The 22,174-nt window shown below is 36.2% G+C and overlaps 1 protein-coding gene across 4 annotated transcripts in view; it reads right to left on the bottom strand.

Moving 5' to 3' along the window:
- The window catches only part of LOC148946010 (uncharacterized), a 65,867-nt gene that overhangs the window by 14,210 nt on the left and 29,483 nt on the right, over positions 1–22,174 (bottom strand). For 3 of the 4 annotated variants that reach the window (XM_089097945.1, XM_089097943.1, XM_089097944.1), the window contains exons 2-3: positions 5,493–5,982; positions 3,916–4,037 (exon numbers count right to left, since the gene is read on the bottom strand). In XM_089097945.1, the coding sequence (XP_088954071.1) occupies positions 3,916–4,037; positions 5,493–5,972 (602 nt within the window). In that variant the 5' untranslated portion in view covers positions 5,973–5,982. Of the gene's footprint in view, positions 1–3,915; positions 4,038–5,492; positions 5,983–17,982; positions 18,093–22,174 lie in introns of those variants that run through there. The other variant, XM_089097946.1, reaches the window with a different exon arrangement.

Genomic DNA, 22,174 nt, shown 5'->3' with positions numbered 1-22,174 from the left:
CGGAAAACGAAAAATTATCTTATTACGAAAAGTCTTGTTAAACAAAAAATTATCACCGAGCGAAGTTCGGTCCCTGGTATACAAAATAGTATTGTAATTTTTCTGCCGCAATGCGTAACATTTAATACGAAGCAATTAAGAATTTGAAGCTTACTTCACAGGTTGTAGACGGGATTGTTTTTCACTAAGAGCTAAGAATCAGCTTATTTGTCAAAAAAAAAAATAGCTTTTTGAAACTCCTCCTACTAATGCGCAAGGCTTTCAAAATTCAGGGGAGGCACGCACGCGGGAATATGTTTCGGGAGGGTGGGGGGGGGGGGGGGTAGATCTTTCAAACAGCAGACAAAATGCACATGATATCATGTAATGTCTACAAAAACTGAAAGCACGCATATCAAGAAATGGAAACTCAATTAATGTTGAAAATTACAACACAGAAGCGGACCTAAGAGCAAACTTTTCAATAATCTCTTCCACTGAAATAGAAACATCTCAATGGACATTCAAAAGTACCCAGCCATTTAGTTGAACCTCAACAATTTGGCTGGGGAGATAGGTTTTTAGCGTTTTAATTGAAGAAAATGACTTCTCAACACATGCTGCAGAAGTATGAATGCCATAGAAAATGTAGAGTGACATTTTCGTGGAAAATTCCACGTTCAAACCTAGCCAGACTCTGGACTGCCGTCTTTAGAAAGACTGAGATCTACTTTCAGCAACTTGGCCCGCCTTGGTTGAAGCTCAGCCTTCACAGTAGACTCCTAGCTTGTTAGACCTGAGGCATTTAACTTGATCACTTCTTTTATATCGCCAGGAGGCTATTTTACAGAAAAAGATGGCAGGATTATGCTGAAACCTTTCAGAATGGCTTTGTGAATTGAAATTCAAGTGAATTCAATTGTGATTGTATGAGTTGGTCCACTAATGGGGGGGGGGTGGAGAAATGGAAACTCGATAATCGAATTCTCTGTGCTTTTCTGCCGGGATATCAAGTGGGATGTTGACGTCATTTCTATTTCGTGGGTTGGCATCGGTGATTTCCAATTTTTGGCATATGGAGGTTATTTCAGAAAACAACCAACGAACTTCTCCTCTGCCTTATTTCGTATAGCTCACAACATTTCTGTCACACTTTCGACGCGGTGAATACACATGGCCATATCGATGTTTTCTGACTGCAGCAGCTTAGACAAATTCAGAGTGCACACCAGAAAAAAAAATCCATCACAATAAGGGCCACGATACACTCCATACTCCGCACACGATAGACATTTGCTGGGCTCTCACATTCTGTCGGCTGGATCTCAGACCAGTTCAGACGGACTGGGCTTATGCTGAACGTTGATAAGTGCGAATATATTTCGTTTAATTCGAGTGCCAGTCTTCCTCTTAACTGCGGTTTTTCCTCTATTCCCTGTGTCTCTTCTCTTCGGTGACTTGGTCTTCACATTACTAATAACCTCAAAACACTTCGGTTTTGAGTTTCTAATGCAAAAAAGACCCATTCGGATAGGATATTTAAAAATCGTTGCAAATAGAGGGAGGTACAATAGAATAGCGCTTGGGAAATTATATTCTTCATTTTGTGATCATTCTATTCTTATTTTTATCTGGGTTTATTCCAATTCTGAAGCCTAAAGATCTCAAATCTCTCAGGACTTATTATTTTAAATTTTCTTGGTACCTTCTGTGCCTCCCTCCGTGGTTCCGGAACCAGCATCTAATATCGCGATTCGGCCTCCCTGATTTACGGGAAAAAGTGACTGTGCTTGCGGGAAAACTGTCGGAATCTGCAGGTCTTACTGCGCACCATAATTTACGTCGTTTTATGTAAATAATTGTTAAGTGTGCAAGTTTGCTGTCTTGTTTTTTTGGTTTTGATGTTCTCCACTTCTTTTTGTTCATAGTGGGTAATAAATAATTCATTATTATTATTATTATTGGTCTCTATGTTTTATAGGGTCTTAAAAATTGGAATAACTAGCTGCTTTGATATCTGTTTCATATCGGGTCTTTCAACCCATCGAGCTCCGAATAATCCTTTGAGATTGACTTCAGTGTAAGATTTCAAGAAGCACTTCACACTAAATTGAAAGAAACTTACTGTTTCACGAATAACATTTTTACAGTGCTTAATATAAACTGTCTGGCTCGAGTCCGTCAAAACAAAATTGAAGGAGTGTGCAACACAGGGAACATACTTTACGAGTGGATATTTGTTCAAGATAAAAACCTGTGCGCATGACAAATGTCTGTTCATCTTTACCATCAAACCCTTGCCCCCTGCATAGTTTCATATCGAGACCAAGTTTCCCAATTCTACTTAGGATAAATTGACCAAGGCTTTCACGTCGCAATTCCTCAATAACATCAAAATCGAGAAACTCTTCCCTGATCTGAAAAAATTCGCAGTCTAGAAATTGAACCCCAAGATGTCCCTGACACCGATTTCATTTTATCAATAATCTTTGTAGTAATTAGCTGTCCACAGACATCAACCAGTTTGTTCAAAGTCCTGGGGCTACAGTACTGGGTATTCCCCTAAATTTTCTCAAACATTTTTTTCACTGTGGGATCATCTTTAAGCCGATAGTGGAGCAAAGTTCCAAAATTTGTATCATCTTTTACAGGTTCCACAAAGCTCAATTTCCCGAATCTTCGCCCCCACGCAGAGCAAGTCCTTTCCTGTCCACATAACGGTATTGTAACAGTAGACTAAACAAAGTATAATATTTTCAGAAACAAACTTCTTTAGCTGCAGGAAATAGTAGCCAAGCGTACTTATCCATCCAGCTAACTATACACTTCGTTGTTTTTTTAGCATGTGACATGAACTGGGAAAGCATAGTCCTTGTTTGGTTTAAAATACATTTCTGTAAGTTATACTTTGTTTCATGGGAAGCCGAACCCCTTCTTTCAGAAAAGGTTCCAATGTCAAACTCAACGTCAGTGTTTATTTTGTTACGTTTCTCTGCCACTACCTCCAAGAACCGATACCTTGGTATTGGTTCTTGTGCTAAATTCGAAGGTTCAGTCGCAATGGCAACGATCACAAGATCATTATTTTCACTTTTTTTCCCATTCACCCTCATTAATCCGTCGTTTTTTACCCCAAAGCTGGAACAGACTGTTGTTTTTTCAACATTTTCACACTGACCCAATCTTTAGTAACATTTGGTTGTAGGAGGTAATCTGATTGGATTTGGTTGCACGAATCCCAAGAGGCTACAGAAGGATCACAATCAGATGATCTTTCAAACTAACAGTTAACTCAAAGATTGCTTGACAGAGGGTGAGAAGCTGGACCGGAAGCTTGTTAATACTATACTGGTAATCCAATCGGGTAATTACAGGCCGAAAAATCATTGCAAACAGATAACAAGTCATGTCTAGGTCAGTAACTAACATTAATCCCTTACTCTATGAGAAGTATCAGAAAATACTAGAAAATAAAACAAACGTGATATTTCGGGAGGGGGGACTGAAGTCCTCTCATACGTACTTGCCAGCTTAAGGGGCCTACAATTTCAATCTAGACGATTTATGAAAAATATTAAGGGGCTCAGAGGGGGAATTGAGTTTTCTCAAAATCGCGACCTATCTAGACCGTTGTTTCTCACCGAAAATGGTGGTATGCAAGAAATTAGTATAGTACCGTTTCTTAGAAAAAAAATTACGTGTGTACTTCTATACAATTATTGCTCGTTTGGCGAGATAGATAAAAATATATCTTCCTACCTTCAAACCTTTGGGTGGGGGCTGGAAAGTAGAGACTGGGCGTCAGTAGAACTATAAGAATTATATAAATTCAGTGAGATACTGGACTATTGTATAGATGTAAATAACTACAAATAATAATTGCTTAGATGGACATTTAGTCACCTCGTCCTTTTGACAAATAAAAAAAAGAAATACTTTTCCAAATAATCAAATCCAGACTGTCTCCTTTGCACTCTCTGTGGTACTTGAGTGTTTCCTGTACCTGTAATAGATTCGAGCTTTTGACATCTTTGTTCAAGCGTCCGAACATCAGCTTCCTGTAATGTATGTATATTAGCATACTTTCAGAAGCAAAATATCATATACAAACATTCCCATGGGGTGGGAGGGGGACTAAGGGAGGGTCCAATAAAGTGATCAGAGTTTTTTTTTTTTGTATGCGTCGTGATGGCGTCACATATCATTACTGATAAAAAAAAAACGCATGACTGTTGACTTTAACCAACGAATTATACAGAAAAGAAATTTCATACAAAATTAAAAGATTGAATAATGGGACTAAATAGATAGCAGATATGCTCAGAGTTGTTCTTGGCACAAGTTATCAACTGAGAAGGTGTTGCTAGCAATAAAGTATACATTTCTTCTTATTTCGTGTTCTTGTAAGATACGAAAGTCAAAGTTTAAGTGGAAAATTGCTAAACAGCCAAAACCTGGTACAAATGAAAGGTACAAAGAACAGTCTTAATTCTCAAGAAGCTTAAAGGATAATCATAGAGAAAAAAATGTCCATAGTATGTTTTCATTTAACAGTTAAACTCTATGTTACACATGACTTTGAGAAACCGGAAATTAATTCGGAAATTTAAGAGTTAAAACTTTTCTTTGAACAGTCAGAATTGCAGAATCGAGTGAAGTCCCACCAATAATGTTTTCGAGAATTAGTGAGAGCAAGTATCTCGCTTATATCAAATATTTTAAACAGTCAAAGTTTATTGAAGTCTTATCATAATCATATCTAAAGGCATTGAAAGGAAAGGGAAAATAAGAAAAAGATGGTTTGAAAACATTAAGATACAGCAAAAAGTTAGATATAACACAAAAAACATGTTACATTAGTTCAAGGATGTATAATTTTTTATGCATCTGTAATCTCACTTAAGAGACTTTTGACTGAGAATGTTTAGTAATGACAGTGTTTTTACAATTTACAAAAGCAGATATATTTTGCAAAAACTTATTTTCTTATTATAAATTCTCAAACCTATTTAAAGCCTTATTTATGGCATCTTGGGTATTTAAGGCATCTACATGCTTTTAGACACTTGGCATAATAAGCTTTCTTTTCTGAGAATCTATAATTTATCAATGCAAATTATTTGTCAAAACACGATACACTTTCTGCCGAAAAGTCAGCTTGTCATCCGCAAGCCTAAACTCTTGATAGTCAAGAAAAAAAGGGACGTGAGCCCAGCCTTTCAGTCTGGATATATGCTTTTGATGCCAAACCTTTTGAGTTGCCAATTCATTTGTGGTTTTACGTATATCGTGTTCTGCTAGGATTGACAAAACTATGCGTTGGTTTATTTGCAGTCCATGGAGGGAAAATTTTTGTTCAAAAGCAAAGCTTAAGAGATAAGAGATATAAGCTTCTTACTATGACAATAGTAAGTAATAGTAACCCAAAATACGTTCAGTGAACTGATAATCTTGCAAAAACTTCTTTAAATTTAATATCTGAAGTTAGAACCCACTACAGGGGCAGAAATTACCTTAAAATGGAGTTGGGTTTTCAGCATTCTCAGTTCATTCTCTTTATCCATAACTAAATGGTCATAATGCCGCTTTTGTCCAACATTTTGCTTTGTTAGCTCTTCTTTTACTTCAGAAAGTCTGGTATTTTTCTGAGCAAGTTCTTCCTTCAATAAAATCAGTTCCGCCTCTCTATCCTTTAAGAGCTTCTGTAGTTTCTCTGCTTTGTCTTCCTTAAAGCTGTTTAGCTTTATTGGTGAAATATGTGACCATTCTTTTATTGCCCTATGATTACTCGCAGTAGATTGTGTACTTGTGCAAGTTATCTGTTCTGTCAACCTATTTTCAGCTGCCTTTTCAATTTGAGTTGCAGCCATCACAAAAGTTTCCATAATATCATCATCAAGATCACCCCACTCTTCATCCTTAACTGGATTGGGACTCTGTTGAGTTGGCATGCCATTGGACACAAAAACTGGACGTTTAAATGAAAAACTCATCTTGTCATACCTATAACACATAGATAAATAAGTTCATGGTATAACCAGAAATTTGGTCCAGAAGGGGGAGGGTGCTAAATACTGAAGGATTTTTCTCAGAGAGAAGGGATAGATTTGTTTGTACTTTTCATGTAAATTTTAACAAATTTCTTATAACATCACCTATACAATGTGGAGTGTGAACAACAACCACTGATTGGCTATGTAACAAAAACTGTTGCAGATCAGAAGCAACTCTGAAAATAAAAGAAGCAACACTTCGGCTTTATCGCTTAAACTTGATTAAATTTTGCAGTTGAGAGCCTCGCAACACTTTTGAAAAGGCTTGTCCTAAGAAGAGAAATGGTGAATAGAATTATTCAAGAGAAATGATGGCATGTTTCTTAAAGATGGTCTCACAATACTTCGTTTCAGTTTAAAATTAACTTTATTTTCTAGTTCCTGACACCCAATTAAAGTTGCCACTCTTAAAAATGTGCCAAGTTTAAAAGCTTAAGGTGACTTTACCCTAAACCGTAAAATATATCATTTGGTTTTGATTTATTTGATGGTAAGAACAATTTGGCTCCTGAACGAACTTTTCTTAGCCTCAAATACACTGTAGAAAGTGGTAATATGTAGCCTACTTAATGCAATTATCTAACCTCTCTCCCCTGTTTCAGAATGTGCTCTGCCATTTTTGCTTAGACACCAATCTCCACAATAGAGATGAAAACCATCAGGCACCAACAATGAGTACATGGGCTGTCAAATGTTGCAAACTCACCATTGGCAAAGATGGCCATGCTTTAACACCTAATTTTTAACTCCCAAATAAAAACTAATCATTTATTTGATTTTGCATGAACAGGCACAAAAACTAGCTGAAGCTGCAAGCCTTTCTTTGTCAAAAATGGCCATACTCTAATAGCCAATTAAAACTTTCAAATCTTTGCTTGTCTCACACTTTTGGCCAGATAAAGCCCTAGGTTAAATGCCTAGCTTAATGATTTTGCTGGTTTTTTTTTCAAATGAGTATTTTTCACATAATGAGCCAACTGTTGATGACAAATAAATACAAAAAAAAAAATAAAAATGCTGAAAACCAACAGAATCACTGAGCTTTTGTACATAGTCTAGGGCTATATCTGGCCCCATTCGGGAAGAGGTATGGGATGCAATTGTTACAGCAGTGAACCCTACATTTGTAAAGAGTGTTGAATGGGAAATCAAATGACATTTCTCTTTCGTTATTGTTATAGGTCTAGATAAGAATCTTTTTCCTATCTTGAAAAGTAGTTGAGTTAGGACAATGAAACTTCCAGGAATGGGCCTCGGCCTAAAATATACCCCAGGAAGATTTTTTTAAAGTATCGACCACTACCCATTCTCTCTATAATGAGCACTGACCTTTGACGAGCTTGGATAAACGTTGTGGTATACGATTGAAACTTTCATAAATAAATCTAAGATATGTACCAGTGATTGGACAGTTAAAAGATTTTGACTTCGAATAAAAATAGCCCAAGTTACAGTAGAAATATCCGATTTTAAAGTTCACACATTGTGGATTTGGAAAATTTATTATTTTCACATTTGTGATGTCATCAAGTAATTTTTTATTGCTCGAAGTAAATGTCATTAATGTACCAGAAATATGAACTTCTAAAAAATCGGCAAAAACTCCCGAAACTTGCTTTAAAACTGCAAAACATCGACTCAAAATGTGGAGCATTGATCATAATAATAAACTTTTTATCTTACAGCATTGTGATCATGTTTTATGAGAAAAAAAAGCCTTCATGCATTATTTCAGTTAAAGGAACAATCTTCACAAAATAGCCAAAATCAAAGGTGTAAATTATAACTGCAGAAAGCAAGGAATTTAAGAGGAATTTTTTGCAGCATTCGTTTTATTTTTTATTTGTTCATTACCCACGATAAAGACAGAAGAACAACACTGCAGAGTACAAAAAAATAATAATTTTTACATAACAAAAATATGCAACTCTCAATTTGTTACCATATTTTTCCTGTAGAGAAGACTAACAAACCAATAAAAACTGGAGAGCATAAGAAAAAATCTACAAAGGTCTTTTTAGTTTTGTCAGCCATGGTTTGAACAAACATTTCCATAAGAATTCTAATTTGTCAAATCATTAAAAATGAACAAAAATAGAATCAAATAACCTACCAAGCATACAACTTCCACAAATCAGTATCAATAAATAAATTTATCCCAAAACGAACAGAAATTAATGTAAATAACAGAGTCAAACTAAAAATGAGCAGAAATCAATATGAGTAGGGTTCAAAACCTCTACACTTTCTAAAAGCCAGAATATAATTTATACTTTACTGAAAAAAATTTCTTTTAAATGTTTTCACTTTTATACCTTTAAGAAATCAAAAATTAATCAAGATTTTAAGGAATAAATGTCAGCATATTTATATTATACTGACAATGCACTTTCTTTTGAATTTTTTTCTGTAAAGTACAAATTAGACAACACTTTCAATAAAAAGCCTTATATACTCCCAGGGCATAACTTACAGCCTTTGCCCTGGGGGCTTTGCCATCCTCAGACATAATTTCTGGACATTTCAACAACACTGAACAAAATGGCTCTCAAAATGGCAATCTCAAAAGTTTGATTGTATGTGTTTGGGGAAATGGTGGGCGTGAGAGGGGGGTTAGTTGCTCTCCAATCCCTTTTGACTATTAAAAATACCACTAGCTCTTTCAATTTCTAATCAAATGAGCCCTTTTTGAAGTTTCTACAACGCTTTCTATAAAAAGCATTATATGCCCCCAGGGCATAACTTACAACACTTGCCCTTAGGGCTCGGGGGGGGGGGGGGAGGGGGATCATCCTCAGTAAGACATAATTTCCGGATTTTTCAACTACGTTGAACAAAATGGCTATCTCAAAATTTTGATTGGATGTGTTTGGGGAAATGGTGGGCGTGGAAGGGGTGTTAAGTTGCCCTCCAATCACTTTCGGCTATTAAAAAGGGCACAAGCCTTTCCAATTTCCAATCAAATGAGCCCTTTTCAAAGTATCTACGACAACTCCTTCGATACGAAGTGCCCTGGTCTAAAAGAAAAAAAAACAGAAATAAATAAATAATACATTGTGCCCACATCGTTCTTTGCTTAGGCAGCGCTATTGCGCTGCCCATGATAAAAAAACGAGTTTTTTCAACTAAAAGTAAGGAGCAACATTAACACTTAAAACGAACATAAATTATTTGAGGGGAATTGCCCCCTCCTTAATACCTTACTCTTCACACTAAAGTTCTTCAGCACTTTTAAAAAAGTTTCTTATGCTAATGAAATGGCCCGTTTGTTTCAGAAGTCATTCTTAAAGAATTGAGGCAAAAGCCAATTTTTTATGTAAAGAGGGAGGTATTGAGGACGGAGCAACTGCCTTCATATACGGAATAACTTCTGTTTGTTTTAATTTTTAATGTTGTTCCTTACTTTCAGTGGAAAAAACATATTTTTAAATTTTTATTTCTGATCATTTTTCAAACAATACTGGGAAATCCGTCTCCCCTCCAAGGAAAATCCCTTCCCTTCACGAAAAAACTACTCAAAATAGAGTTCTTCCCACGTAAAATACCCTTTCCCTCGGAAAACCCCCCAGAAAAAGCCATCCTTGCTGAAAATTGCCCTTGAAAATTTCTTGAGCACAATTCCACCTGAGCATCAAAGCATGCTTTCATTAGAAAAAGGCTTTAATTTCTTATAGTTTTCAAATTATGTCAAAAATCCACTTCCGAGGAAAATTTTTCCCAGAAATCACCCCATCTCCAGTGGAAAGTTGCTCCCACAGAAAATTTCTCCTGTGGGATTCCCCTGTGGAAAGTTTCTTCTGTGGGATTCCCTGTGGAAAATTTCTCACACGGAAAATCCCCCCTCCGTGACAACAATTCCTACAAATAATTCCAACCACTCTTAAAATTTCCATAGAACATCCCCACATGTAAAATTGAGTCAGCAAAGACAAATACAAAAAATTTCGTATAGGAATTCTGGTAAATTCCCCAGTATAAAATCCCCCCTGGGAAACTTCCCTCCCCACAGGAAACTCGCACTGTGGAAAATAACTTCAATTAGAAATCTCCCCGACCAAAAACAAATGTCTGCAGCCTATACTGCCGAATAACAAATCCTACGCATAAACAAAGTGCAAGTTTCGTAGCTTACAAACCCTCCCCCAGGGACCAGGGGCGTCATTTGGGGGGGGGGGGGAGGGTTGCAAGGGGGACAGTTGCCCCTCCCCCAATATTTAGGAGATAAAAAATTATTACATAGCCCATCCCCCTTGACTAGCCGGATATGGACCTCTCTTGCCCCCCGCCCAATAAAAATACTGGAGATTCGCCCCTGCCAGGGACAAGGGGGCCGTGTCAACCTCAAAGGTAGTTACTGAACCTTTCAACTATGCTGAACAAAATGGTCATATCAAAATATTGATGGGACGACTTTGGGGGGAAAGGTGTGACATTCTTGAGACTATTTCAGATGTTGGTATTGATTAAATTCAGGAGGCAGAACAAACGCTCAGCTGGAACATTGCTAAAAGATAACAAGAAGATCAGCAATATGCACTACCACAGTTCTGGGTACTTGATATCTCCACTGCAAGTCTTCAGACCAAGTATCTTCTTCCAGTACTGCTGTACTGACAGTTCTTCAACTTGGATATCTCCCAAATAGTTCAATCTCCACCTAAACATTCTCTGAAAGTTTCAACTTGATACCCTAAGCAGTTCCTGAGATTTTACAGATAAACCCTTTTGAGCACCTTGATACATATAGTGTCTTTTGATTTAGTTCAACATTCCCTGAAATTTCCAACTTAATAACCTTAGCCAGCCCTGAGATATTGTAGATAAGACTCTTTGACAACCTGGATGGTCTTAAACTTTTTTTGATTTATTTCACTAGTAATAGTAGTAGCAGTCTTAGCTTCAGTCAGAGTAGCAGTAGTAGATACAAGTGGTCACAGTTGCAGTTACAAGTAGTTACCGTTGCAGGCACATGTAGTCACAAATAGTTGTAGTCACAGTCACAAGTAGTTGCAGTTGCAGTCATAAGTACTCACAGTTGCAATTACAAGTAGTCTCAGTCACATTCACAAGCAATTCCAATTGCAATTAATTGCAGTTGACTATTTACTGCATATAGTGTCTCTTGATTTAGGTTAACGCCCCAGTCAACATTCTTGGAAGTTCCACTTTAATGCAGCCAACCCAGCAAGCTCTTCTTCAGCTGCTGAAGTCAGCTCTGAATGAGCATTGTCCTTTAGGGGCTCAAAATTTAATTTTCCTTAGAAGCAATTAATTAATTATGAAAGACCATAAAAAAGGCAAAAAGTGACGTATTCACTTTCATCCTAGCTTAATTATGCTGTACAGACATTAGCGTATTATTTAAGAAATATAGGCAATTAGGTGTGTTACTGTAAAATATTATAATTATAGAGGATAGATGTTCTTAAGACCCCTTCCTCCTCTCTCTTTGCATAATTCTTATAAAAAATATATGCCTTATTCTTGGGCTTTAAAAGAACAACATGGTTTACTGCATCTGGTAACTTTTAAGGGCATTTTATAGGCTATATGTGTGCTGATAATAACGTACAGTAGTTAAATTTATGTTTTGGAAAATAGTATCTTCTTTCTTTTAAACCAAGGGGTGCTTTTGCTTATTATGGGATAATCCAAATTAAAAAATCCTTCTTCTGTAAATACAATGGTTATCCTTATAATTTTGATTATTGTAGAAGGATGAGCTAAGTTTTAAGTTATAAGGATTGACATTTCCATCTTTAGAACTACTCCTTTGGAATTCCCCCTGGAATATTTCCTATCCCACATTGTGCAAAATTATCTTTCATCTTCCTCCTTTGGCATTTTAGTTTGATTTTGAAGCCTAAAAACAGTTTCTAGTTAAGCTTATTAGAAAACAAAGTCCTTTTTGTCTATTATTGTTTGTTGTCTTTGGAAATGTTGTCTGGTTTATAAATCAGAGTGAAATGGATTAATATTATTTGTTTTAAATAAGAAAAAAACGAAAAAAAAACAGAGTAATCCACAAACTTGTCTTGTTACAAATATACAATAAACAACAATAAACAAAAACACAAAAACAATAATTGGACCCCTGGTTATTTACTGGTACCACAATAACAAATAAATTTCATAGGCTGAACTCATTATGAAGATAAATAAATACAACAGAATGCAGAAAGAGACAAATTCATGACATTCCTCTTAGGGGCACTGAGTAAACAGCTTTTACAAATGCCATAAATATTATGGTTCTATATACTGCCTTAAATATAAAGATGTTCCAACGAAAGCTGTTTTAAGAGCTGTAATATTTATTCCTGAAACAACATGGTCAGGTAACATTTTCCATGATTTGATGGACTGATTTACAAAAGAACCCTGTCCATCCTTTCTTAAAGCCCTTTTCTGGTACAATTTTAATGAGTTCTGCCATGTGGGTGAATAATGGCTGAACTGAAAGAAATCTGTAGAAGACAAATTATCAATACCTTTAACAATTCGATATGTATTAACTAGATCTAATATATCCCTCCTAAATTGCAGAGATGGTAGGCCCAAACAACATAGCCTACAGTCAGAAAGCAAATACTTCAAATAAGGAACATATTTTGATTTCTGTTTTTGACCTTTTAATAAGCTGTGAATTATATTTTCTTGTTGGATACCACAAAGACGTGCAGTACTCAACTATTGGGTGTGTTATTATCTTGTACAGTGTGGTAAAGCTTTGCAGGTTAAACCTTCTAAACATTCTTTCAAACAGTTCGTGGAACTGTCAGTAAACCCGGCTCAATGGTAACCAAACTCTAGAAAACGGTATTTTGATACAAATAGATACACCAAAAGAATTAAATTTTAATGCTGATTTCAAATATATAAGTTTCATCAAGTTTAGCCTTACCAATCAAAAGTTACGCGCCTGAGACAATTTGGCTGATTTTCAAAAAAAGGGGAAAAAACCCCTAAAAGTTATAGAAACTTAATGAAAATCACACTATCATATTCCGCGTATCAGAGAACCCTACTGTAGATGTTTAAAGCTACTATCTACAAAAATGTTGAATTTTGCATTTTTTGCCAGAAGAAAGATCACGGGTGCGTGTTTATTTTTTTTTTTTTTTTTTTTTCCAGGGGTGTTCGTATCGACCCAGTGGTCCTATAATATTTTGGGAGGGCTCATTGGAATGGAAATTAAAAGTTATAGTGCCCTTTTTAAGTAACTAAAAAAAATGGAGGGCAATTAGGCCCCTTCCTATACTCATTATTTTTCCAAAGTCATCGGATCAAAATTTTGAGATGATCATTTTGTTCAGCAGGTTCTAAAATATTCTAAGTATGTCTTTTATGATGACTTAATCCCCCTAAGTTCCCGGAGGGAGGGCTGAATGTTATGAACTTTACCCTATGTTAACATATAGTATTGGTTATTGGGAAGCATACAGACGTTTTCAGGGGAGATTTTTCCTGGTAGTGGGGGGGTGGGTGGGTCGGGGGTTATGTGGGAGGATCTTTCTATGAAGGGTTTTCATGGGGGAAGGGAAATTGCTATGAAGGGGACGCCGGACTTCCCAGCATTATTTAAAAAAAGATCAGAAATTAAATATAAAAAAAAAGTTTTTCAACTGCAACAGAAGCTACTTCAAAACTTAAAATGAACAGAAAATATTACATATATGATTGGGTTCACCCCCTAGTCAATACCTTGCTCTTTAAGCCAAAGATTTTTTAGTACTTTCATAAGAGCTATTTATTCTAATTAACGACCTTTGTGAGTAAGAGGTCATTTTTAAAGAGTTAGAACAAAATTCAAACTTTCACTAAAAGAGCAAGGTATTAACTAGGGGGGGAACCCCCTAATATACGTATTAAAAATATATGAATATAGAAGTTCGTTACGTGAGTTAATTCGTAAGTTACGTATATTTATTACTAATAAAAACGTTCGTAAATAAAATTTAACAAGCTTCGAGAAAGCCAATTAACCAAATAAAAGAAAATTAATTTGCAAATTTTTTTTTAATTATTCAGGTACGGTGAGCAAAGATCAAAACCTGTATTTTTTCAAAAACGTTCAAAAATTATATAAAAAAAACAAGTTTTTTGAACTGAAAGTAAGGAGCGACATTAAAACTTAAAACGAACAGAAATTATTCCGTATATGAAAGAGGCTGTCCCCTCCTCAACGCCTCGCTCTTTATGCTAAAGTTTAAATTTCTCACGACTATTTTTTTTTTTAACAATGAAAAACTTTAGCGTAAAGAGCGAAGCGTTGAGGAGGGGACAGCCTCTTTCATATACGGAATAATTTCTGTTCGTTTTAAGTTTTAATGTCGCTCCTTACTTTCAGTTAAAAAAACTTGTTTTTTTTTATTTAACTTTTGAACGTTTTTGAAAAAATGCAGGTTTGATTATTCCGTATATGAAAGGGGTTGTCCCCTCCTCTACGCCTCGCTTTGTACGATAAATTTTTTTATTGTTTTAAAAAATAAAAGTTGTAAGAAACAGCCAAAATTTAGCTTAAAGCGCGAAGCTTTGAGGAGGGGACAGCCTCTTTCACATACGGACTGATTTCTGTTCGTTTTATGTTTTAATGTCGCTCCTTACTTTCAGTTTAAAAGACTTGTTTTTTTTTATTTAATTTCTGATCGTTTTTTAGTTAATGCAGCTTTTATTTTGGCTAACCGTCATTGAATAAGTAAACAAAATTTGCATAAAAATTTTACTTTTTTTTTGCTAAATGGATGTCTTTACAAATTAACTTACGTAACTAACTTCTATATTCGTATATTTTTCTTCTGGTAAAAAATAAAAAGTTGCAGATTTTTGCAGATATGAGCTTGAAACCTATGTAATAGGGTTTTCTGATACGCTGAATCTGACGGTGTGATTTTCATTAAAATTCTTTCACTTGTAGGGGATGTTTCCCCCCTCTTTAAAAAATCGAGTAAATTTTCTCAGGTTCGTAGCCTTTGATGAGTAATACTAAACTTAATAAAATTATATATTTAGAATCAGCATTATAAACACATTCTTTTGATACATTTATTGACATCAAAATTCTGTTTTTAAAAGTTTCGATTACTGTTGAGCCGAATTGATTGTTTTTTTATTACGTATATTTTATTACGTATATGAGTGGGTTCTCCCCTTTGTCAATACCACGCTCTTTACGTTAAAAGTTAAAAAAAAATTGATTCACAAACCCCTGAATCACAAAGGCCGTTTAATTAGAATAGATAGCTCTTTTGAAAGCCCTAAAAAAAACTGTAGCGTAAAGAGAGAGGTATTGAATTGGGGGAGAACCCCCTCATATACATTATAATTTCTGTTTGTTTTAGGTTTTAATGTTGCTTCTTACTTTCAGTTGAAAAAAACTTGTTTTTTTTATTTAATTTCTTATCGTTTTTTAAATAATGCTTGGAAATCCGGCGCCCCCTTCATAGAAATGTCCCTTTCCCCAAAGAAACATCCTCCACGGAAAGATTCTCCCGAGTAACCCCCTCCTCTACCCTCCCCCCCCCCTCCAGAAAAAAATCCTTTCTGAAAATGTCTGTATACTTCCCAATAACCAATAAATAATGCTGGCAAGTCCGGCGCCCCCTTCATGGCAATTTCCCTTCCCCCATGAAAACTTCCTTCATGGACAGATCCTCCAACATAACCCCCGACCCGCCCTTCCCTCCCACTACCAGAAAAAAACCCTCCTGAAAACTTCTGTATACTTCCCAATAACCAATACTATATCTTAACAATAGGTAAAGCTCATAACTTTTAGCCCTCCCCCTGGGGACTTCGGGGGATTAAGTCATCCTAAAAGACATATTTATCATATTTTCGACCATGCTGAACAAAATAGCTATCTCAAAATTTTGATCGGGTGACTTTGGGAAAAAAATAAGCGTGGGAGGGGGCCTAGTTGCCCTCCATTTTTTTTTGTCACTTAAAAAGGGCACTAGAACTTTTAATTTCCGTTCCAATGAGCCCTCCCACGAATTCTAGGACCACTGGGTCGATACGTCACCCCTGGGGGATAAAAAAACAAAAACAAATAAATACGTATCCGTGATCTTCCTTCTGGCAAACATTTCAAAATTCCACATTTTTGCAGATATGAGCTTGAAACCTCTACAATAGGGTTCTCTGATACGCTGAATATGATGGTGTGATTTTCATTAAGGTTCTATAACTTTTATGGGTCTTTTTTCCTATCGTTGAAAATCGGCAATATTTTCTCAGACTCCCAACTGCTGATGTACAACACGAAACTTGACCAAAGTTATATATTTGAAATCAGTGATGAAATCTGACTCAGCTGGCGCTTCTACTGGTACCAAAAACCCGTGGTCTAGAGTTCTAGTCCCAATTGAGCTGAGTTGCTCCTTACTTACAGCTCCTGGTTTATAAATCAGTCCGGTTTGTAAATCAGAGTGAAATGGATTAATATTATTTGTTTTAAATAAGAAAAAAACGATAAAAAAAAACAGAGTAATCCACAGACTTGTCTTGTTACAAATATACAATAAACAACAATAAACAAAAACACAAAAACAATAATTGGACCCCTGGTTATTTACTGGTACCACAGTAACAAATAAATTTCATAGGCTGAACTCATTATGAAGATAAACAAATACAACAGAATGCAGAAAGAGACAAATTCATGACATTCCTCTTAGGGGCACTGAGTAAACAGCTTTTACAAATGCCATAAATATTATGGTTCTATATACTGCCTTAAATATAAAGATGTTCCAACCAAAGCTGTTTTAAGAGCTGTAATATTTATTCCTGAAACAACATGGTCAGGTAACATTTTCCATGATTTGATGGACTGATTTACAAAAGAACCCTGTCCATCCTTTCTTAAAGCCCTTTTCTGGTACAATTTTAATGAGTTCTGTCATGTGGGTGAATAATGGCTGAACTGAAAGAAATCAGTAGAAGACAAATTATCAATACCTTTAACAATTCGATATGTATTAACTAGGTCTAATATATCCCTCCTAAATTGCAGAGATGGTAGACCCAAACAACATAGCCTACAGTCAGAAAGCAAATACTTCAAATAAGGAACATATTTTGATGCCTGTTTTTGACCTTTTAATAAGCTGTGAATTATATTTTCTTGTTGGATACCACAAAGACGTGCAGTACTCAACTATTGGGTGTGTTATTATCTTGTACAGTGTGGTAAAGCTTTGCAGGTTAAACCTTCTAAACATTCTTTTGATACAGAGCCAACTGTAGTTTACTGTACATGATATAACTAGTGCTTTTTTTTATCAAAACTGAATGGGTTATCAAAAACAATACCAAAGTCCCCAACAGAATCAACCAAACTTATCACTACATCAACAATGGAATACTGGTATGCTACTGCATTCGCTAAATAATTTACTACATAGCATTTTTCTTGATTAATAAACATTGAATTTAAACTACACCAATTAACCAACACATTTAAAACATTGTTTAGAAGAGCCACATCAACTAGGGCACAATTAGCCACATCATTTGCTTCAACATCCAGAAGCAAATGAGTTGCATTACAATTACTACTTCCATGGTTGAAAAACAACTCAAAAGCCTGGACATCAACAAAAGTGCTGGTGCTGATAACATTCATCCTTGTCTGCTAGAAGAAGCTGCTTGTGAAATTGCCTCCTGCATTATCTGTGCTTTTTCAACATTCCCTTGATCATAAGTATGTCCGCTCCCAATGGAAACTAGCCTATATCACAAATCTTTAAAAAGGGGGATAAATCCAAAGCTGAAAATCATAGACCTATCAGCCTCACATCTGCTGTTGCAAAAGTCCTTGAGAGGATTGTTAATGCTGCACTTCTTCAACACCTTGTTACTAATGAAATTATCTCCAACAGGCAGCATGGCTTTCTCCCAGGACAATCTGTAGAAACTAACCTTCCAGACACTTATCTTAAATTACCTTAAATTGCAGCTAGGAGCAATCTAAGGATTTCTCCTTGTAGAGCTCCGGAATGATGACTATTTGTATGCAGGTTCACTGGTGACCAGGTGCTGTTCCATCTTCAATAGCATCCCAATTGAGTTTACACTCTCTGGAGGACCACTCATCATCTAGCCTTCATTTAAAAACATTAACGGGTTCAAAAGTAACTGTTTCATTAGATAGTTTGTTCCAAATATTGACAATACGTGTTGAGAAGAATTGAGTATGGATTCTAGATATTGGAGACTGCTTGACAAGTTTCAGATGATGACCTCTAGTTCTTGAATTTGTACCAATAGTAGGGAATAATGCTGTGAGAATATTAGCCCTCAATAACTTAAAGATTAAAAAAGCATCCCCTGTATTTCTCCTGTAAACAAGTGTAGGGAGATTCAGCTTTGATAGTCTTACAGGGTAGGAAAGCTCTTGCATGCCAAATATCACTTTAGTAGCATGTCTCTAAACATGTTCAAGAACTTTTATGTCTTTTTTAAAATATGGAGAGGCAAGAGACATTCCAACTTCAAGCTTAGGATGCACAAGCTTCTTATAAAGAAGACTGATGACTTTAGTGGAACAAGAGGAATTAGTATGCTCAATCAGTCCCAAGGTCGAACTAGCCCCTGCAACAGACCTCTTATTATAAGTGCTGAATTTTAGTTCATAATCAATAATGATACCAAGATCTTGCTCATTCTTTACAGAGGAGAATGGGTGGCCTAAGAAAAAATACGAGTGGTGAGGATTCTGTTTGCCAAAGTGAATGATATAGCACTTGGCAACATTGAATTCAAGAAGCCAGGCCTCAGCCCATTGACCCAGCAGTTGAAGATTATTTTGTAGCAGGGCATGATCATCACAGGACAAAGCTGGTTCATGAAGTTTCAGGTCATTTGCATAAAGAGTTTATTTACTGCTGATAACGGAAGGAGCATCACAGGAGATAACGGAAGACCCTTCCCTGAGAACTCCACTCAGAACACACGTTGAGGAAGAAACAATACAATTATCAGAGTCATCAATTAACTGAACACATTGATTACACAAATAAAGAAAATCAAGGATCCAGAGCAGATTGTGACACACTTTGTCAAAAGCTTCAGAAAAGTCAAGCAGAATCATGTCAGCAGGCACCCCCTTATCAAGCAACTTGGTGATGTGATTATATGATTTGAGGAGATTGGTATCAACAGATCTTCCACAATGAAAGCCATGTTGTGAACTGTGAACCTTAACAACTGCTGAAGTCATGCTGATGGGTTGATAATTTTCAGCAAGGTCCTTTCTACCTTTTTTAAAAATAGGAATGATATGCGCAGTTTTCCAGTCCTGAGACATTCTAGAAAGATTTAATGATAAATTGAACAGCAGGGAAGGAGGATGACACAAAACTGTACAACATTCATGTAGGATACGTGGGTGAATGCTATCTGGGCCAGCAGATTTATTCAGTTCGAAGAATGTGAGTTCCTTTACAACCAAAGTATCTGTAATCAGTTTTGGTTCAATATTATGTGATACATCATATAAAGGAGGTGTAGGATATACAATACTGGAGTTTGACAAAAAAAAAACACAAGAGAAATATTGGCTAAAAATTTCAACTTTCAGTCTAGGATCAGCAACTGATTAACTATTGTGCAGGATATCTGGGATTGTGTGTCTGCTGCTACATTTTTGAGTGACATAACGCCGGAAAGATTTAAGGCTATCCTTAACTTCCTCAGCCAGTTTTTTCTCAAACCTTCTCTTCAACTCCTTTATTTGGTTTGTTGTTTGATTACAAAAGGATTTGAAGTATATTTTAAGGATTTTGAAGTAATATTTTTCTGTGGTCTTATTTGTTCTATAGCAATTCTATGCTGTGTTTTCAACTGATTAGCTTGCTTACTTTAGTAGTTAAAAAAGGTAAACTTTTTGCCTGTTTTACCTGAAAAAGTCTGGTGCGTGACTTTTCTACATTTAGAATTAACGTTTTTACATTTGACCAACTCTCCTCAATATCATGAGTAATAAGCGTTTTCCAGTTGACTTTGGCAAGTTTATCAGAGATTATATAGAGGAAGGTTGTTTGGTAGGCAGATATAGCTCTGAAATAATTACTACATGGTCACTATTACCAACAGGTGTGGTTATTACATTCTTAATAAGAAGGTCAGGGTGCCCCCCCCCCCCAACTTTTCGGCAAAATCAGCCGAAATTTAGCAAAATTCTTTATTTCTGCAGAAAATTCAGCACAAATCAGGTACCATAACAATTTGGTAAAATTACGGAAATCGCCCCCCCCCCAATAAAATGAGCCTCAGGACACCCCTGCCATCAGTATTCAGAGGATTGAACTGAACGAGACTAACATTTAGTCCATCTCTAATATAAAGGCACACTCCTCTGTGGCAAAGTGGGGAATTCAGATAAGAAAATAATTGGTAACCATTGATTTTGATTTCATCAGGAGTTAAGACTGACAAGGTATTTTTTAGTGAAGCTTCTGTAATTCCTGCAACATCTACTCCTCATCCACTCGACTCCTCAGATTTCATATGAAAAGAAAGTTCAGAAATCTTATTAGGGAGGCTATCAACATTGGAGCTAAGGAACCTCATTCCCTGAGAGGTAGGAATCTGAGAGGATGCAGGAACTAAAGGACTGGTAAGGTTGTTGGATACAGCACTATGAAATGCCAAAGAAGAAACATCAGGTAATCAAGTTGTTGCTGAAGAAACAGGAGAAATGTCAGCATCAGACAGGGAAATATTATTATTATGTTCACTACAAGACCATTGAGACAGAATTTGGTGATGCAAGTCCATAAACACCTAAACAATTAACAGAGGTAGGAGGCACATACATTAGTGGGACATTGGAGCAGCTGGGGGGATCAATCCAACTCGCAAGTTTTTTTGGATGATGGCACTATTACAAATTACCAAATCTGCCTCTCCCCTTGCTATTCTGCATTTCAGCTCCTCAACTAGAGCTTTGTTTTTTATGCAATCTTCTTTAGGACTATCACCATAGAAACTGATTGATCCTTTTGTTTCAAAGGATTTCCGTATTATTTGCTTTCTAAATTCAGTTGATGGTACAGAGAAGAGAAGGGGGCGGCTACCAGATGGTTGATGGCTATTAGAAATTCTTTTTACTTGGACTGGGGGGCACCAATGTCAACTCCATAATTACGTAACAGATAATTGTACAGGAAAACTGCATCATCAGTCTGGGTGGGGATACCATAAGCAACAACGTTAAGATGTCTTTCAAAATGCTGGTGCTCTGAACATGCTATCTGACAAACATTGGTTTTGGTTAATTGAGCTACTGGAAGTTGGGACAAATTAGAAGACACTGTAGAAACCACTAGGTCTTTAACAGTTGAAACAGAGCAAACCAATTGTAGAGAATTTTCAATATGGGATACCCTGTTTGCAAAATTACTAACCTGGGCAGAAATGTAACTTTTAATGTCAGTTCTCAGTTGGGAAAGTGTTTCAGTCAACTGACTACTGGTGGCAAATTCCTTCTTAAGAACTTCACTGACAGATTTCAATGAATAATCCATAACAGATGCTAGCTTATTTATCATAGCTTGCTCACAAGAGGGGAGAGGAGAAGGATTAACTTTGCAGGCTGGACATGACCAGGAACGGGTAAGGGATTGCATCATCTTCAGTGTTTCCACTTCTCCCGATTATTCGGGAGATCTAGCGAATTCCTAATCCATCTTCCGACAAAAAAATAAAATACCGAATCTCCCGAAAATCTCCAGAAAACTCAATTCCCGTAAAAACTTACTTTGTTGTCATTCTTTGTTTTTTTTTGTTTTTTTTTACCTGGCCGTTGTCTGTGGTCTATTAGGGATTTTCCTTAACGTCCCAGGCAATTGAGGCTGCGCGATTGGAATTTATTGGCATATGTATGAACATTGCCCATTATCTATTCCGCAGTGGTTGTATTGATGTTCTGTTTTTGATCATTTAAATACCTTCAAGGTAGGTAATTAGCTAATTATTTTCTATTCACAGGCTAACCACAGGTATAGGCTTGCACCAAGAAGACGGGAACTAGTACTATGTTGGTCCAGCTGACTCAGTAGGTTCAAATTTATCCAAAGTTACTACAAACTTAAAGAAATATGACAAAAATTAGACTTTATCTGCAGTTGCTCTGT

Source organism: Artemia sp. Qi Xiang Cuo, chromosome 12 (assembly GCF_049724085.1).
Source record: "Artemia sp. Qi Xiang Cuo chromosome 12, ASM4972408v1, whole genome shotgun sequence".
Taxonomy (NCBI): domain Eukaryota; kingdom Metazoa; phylum Arthropoda; class Branchiopoda; order Anostraca; family Artemiidae; genus Artemia; species Artemia sp. Qi Xiang Cuo.
This window is presented reverse-complemented; position numbering and strand designations above follow the sequence as displayed.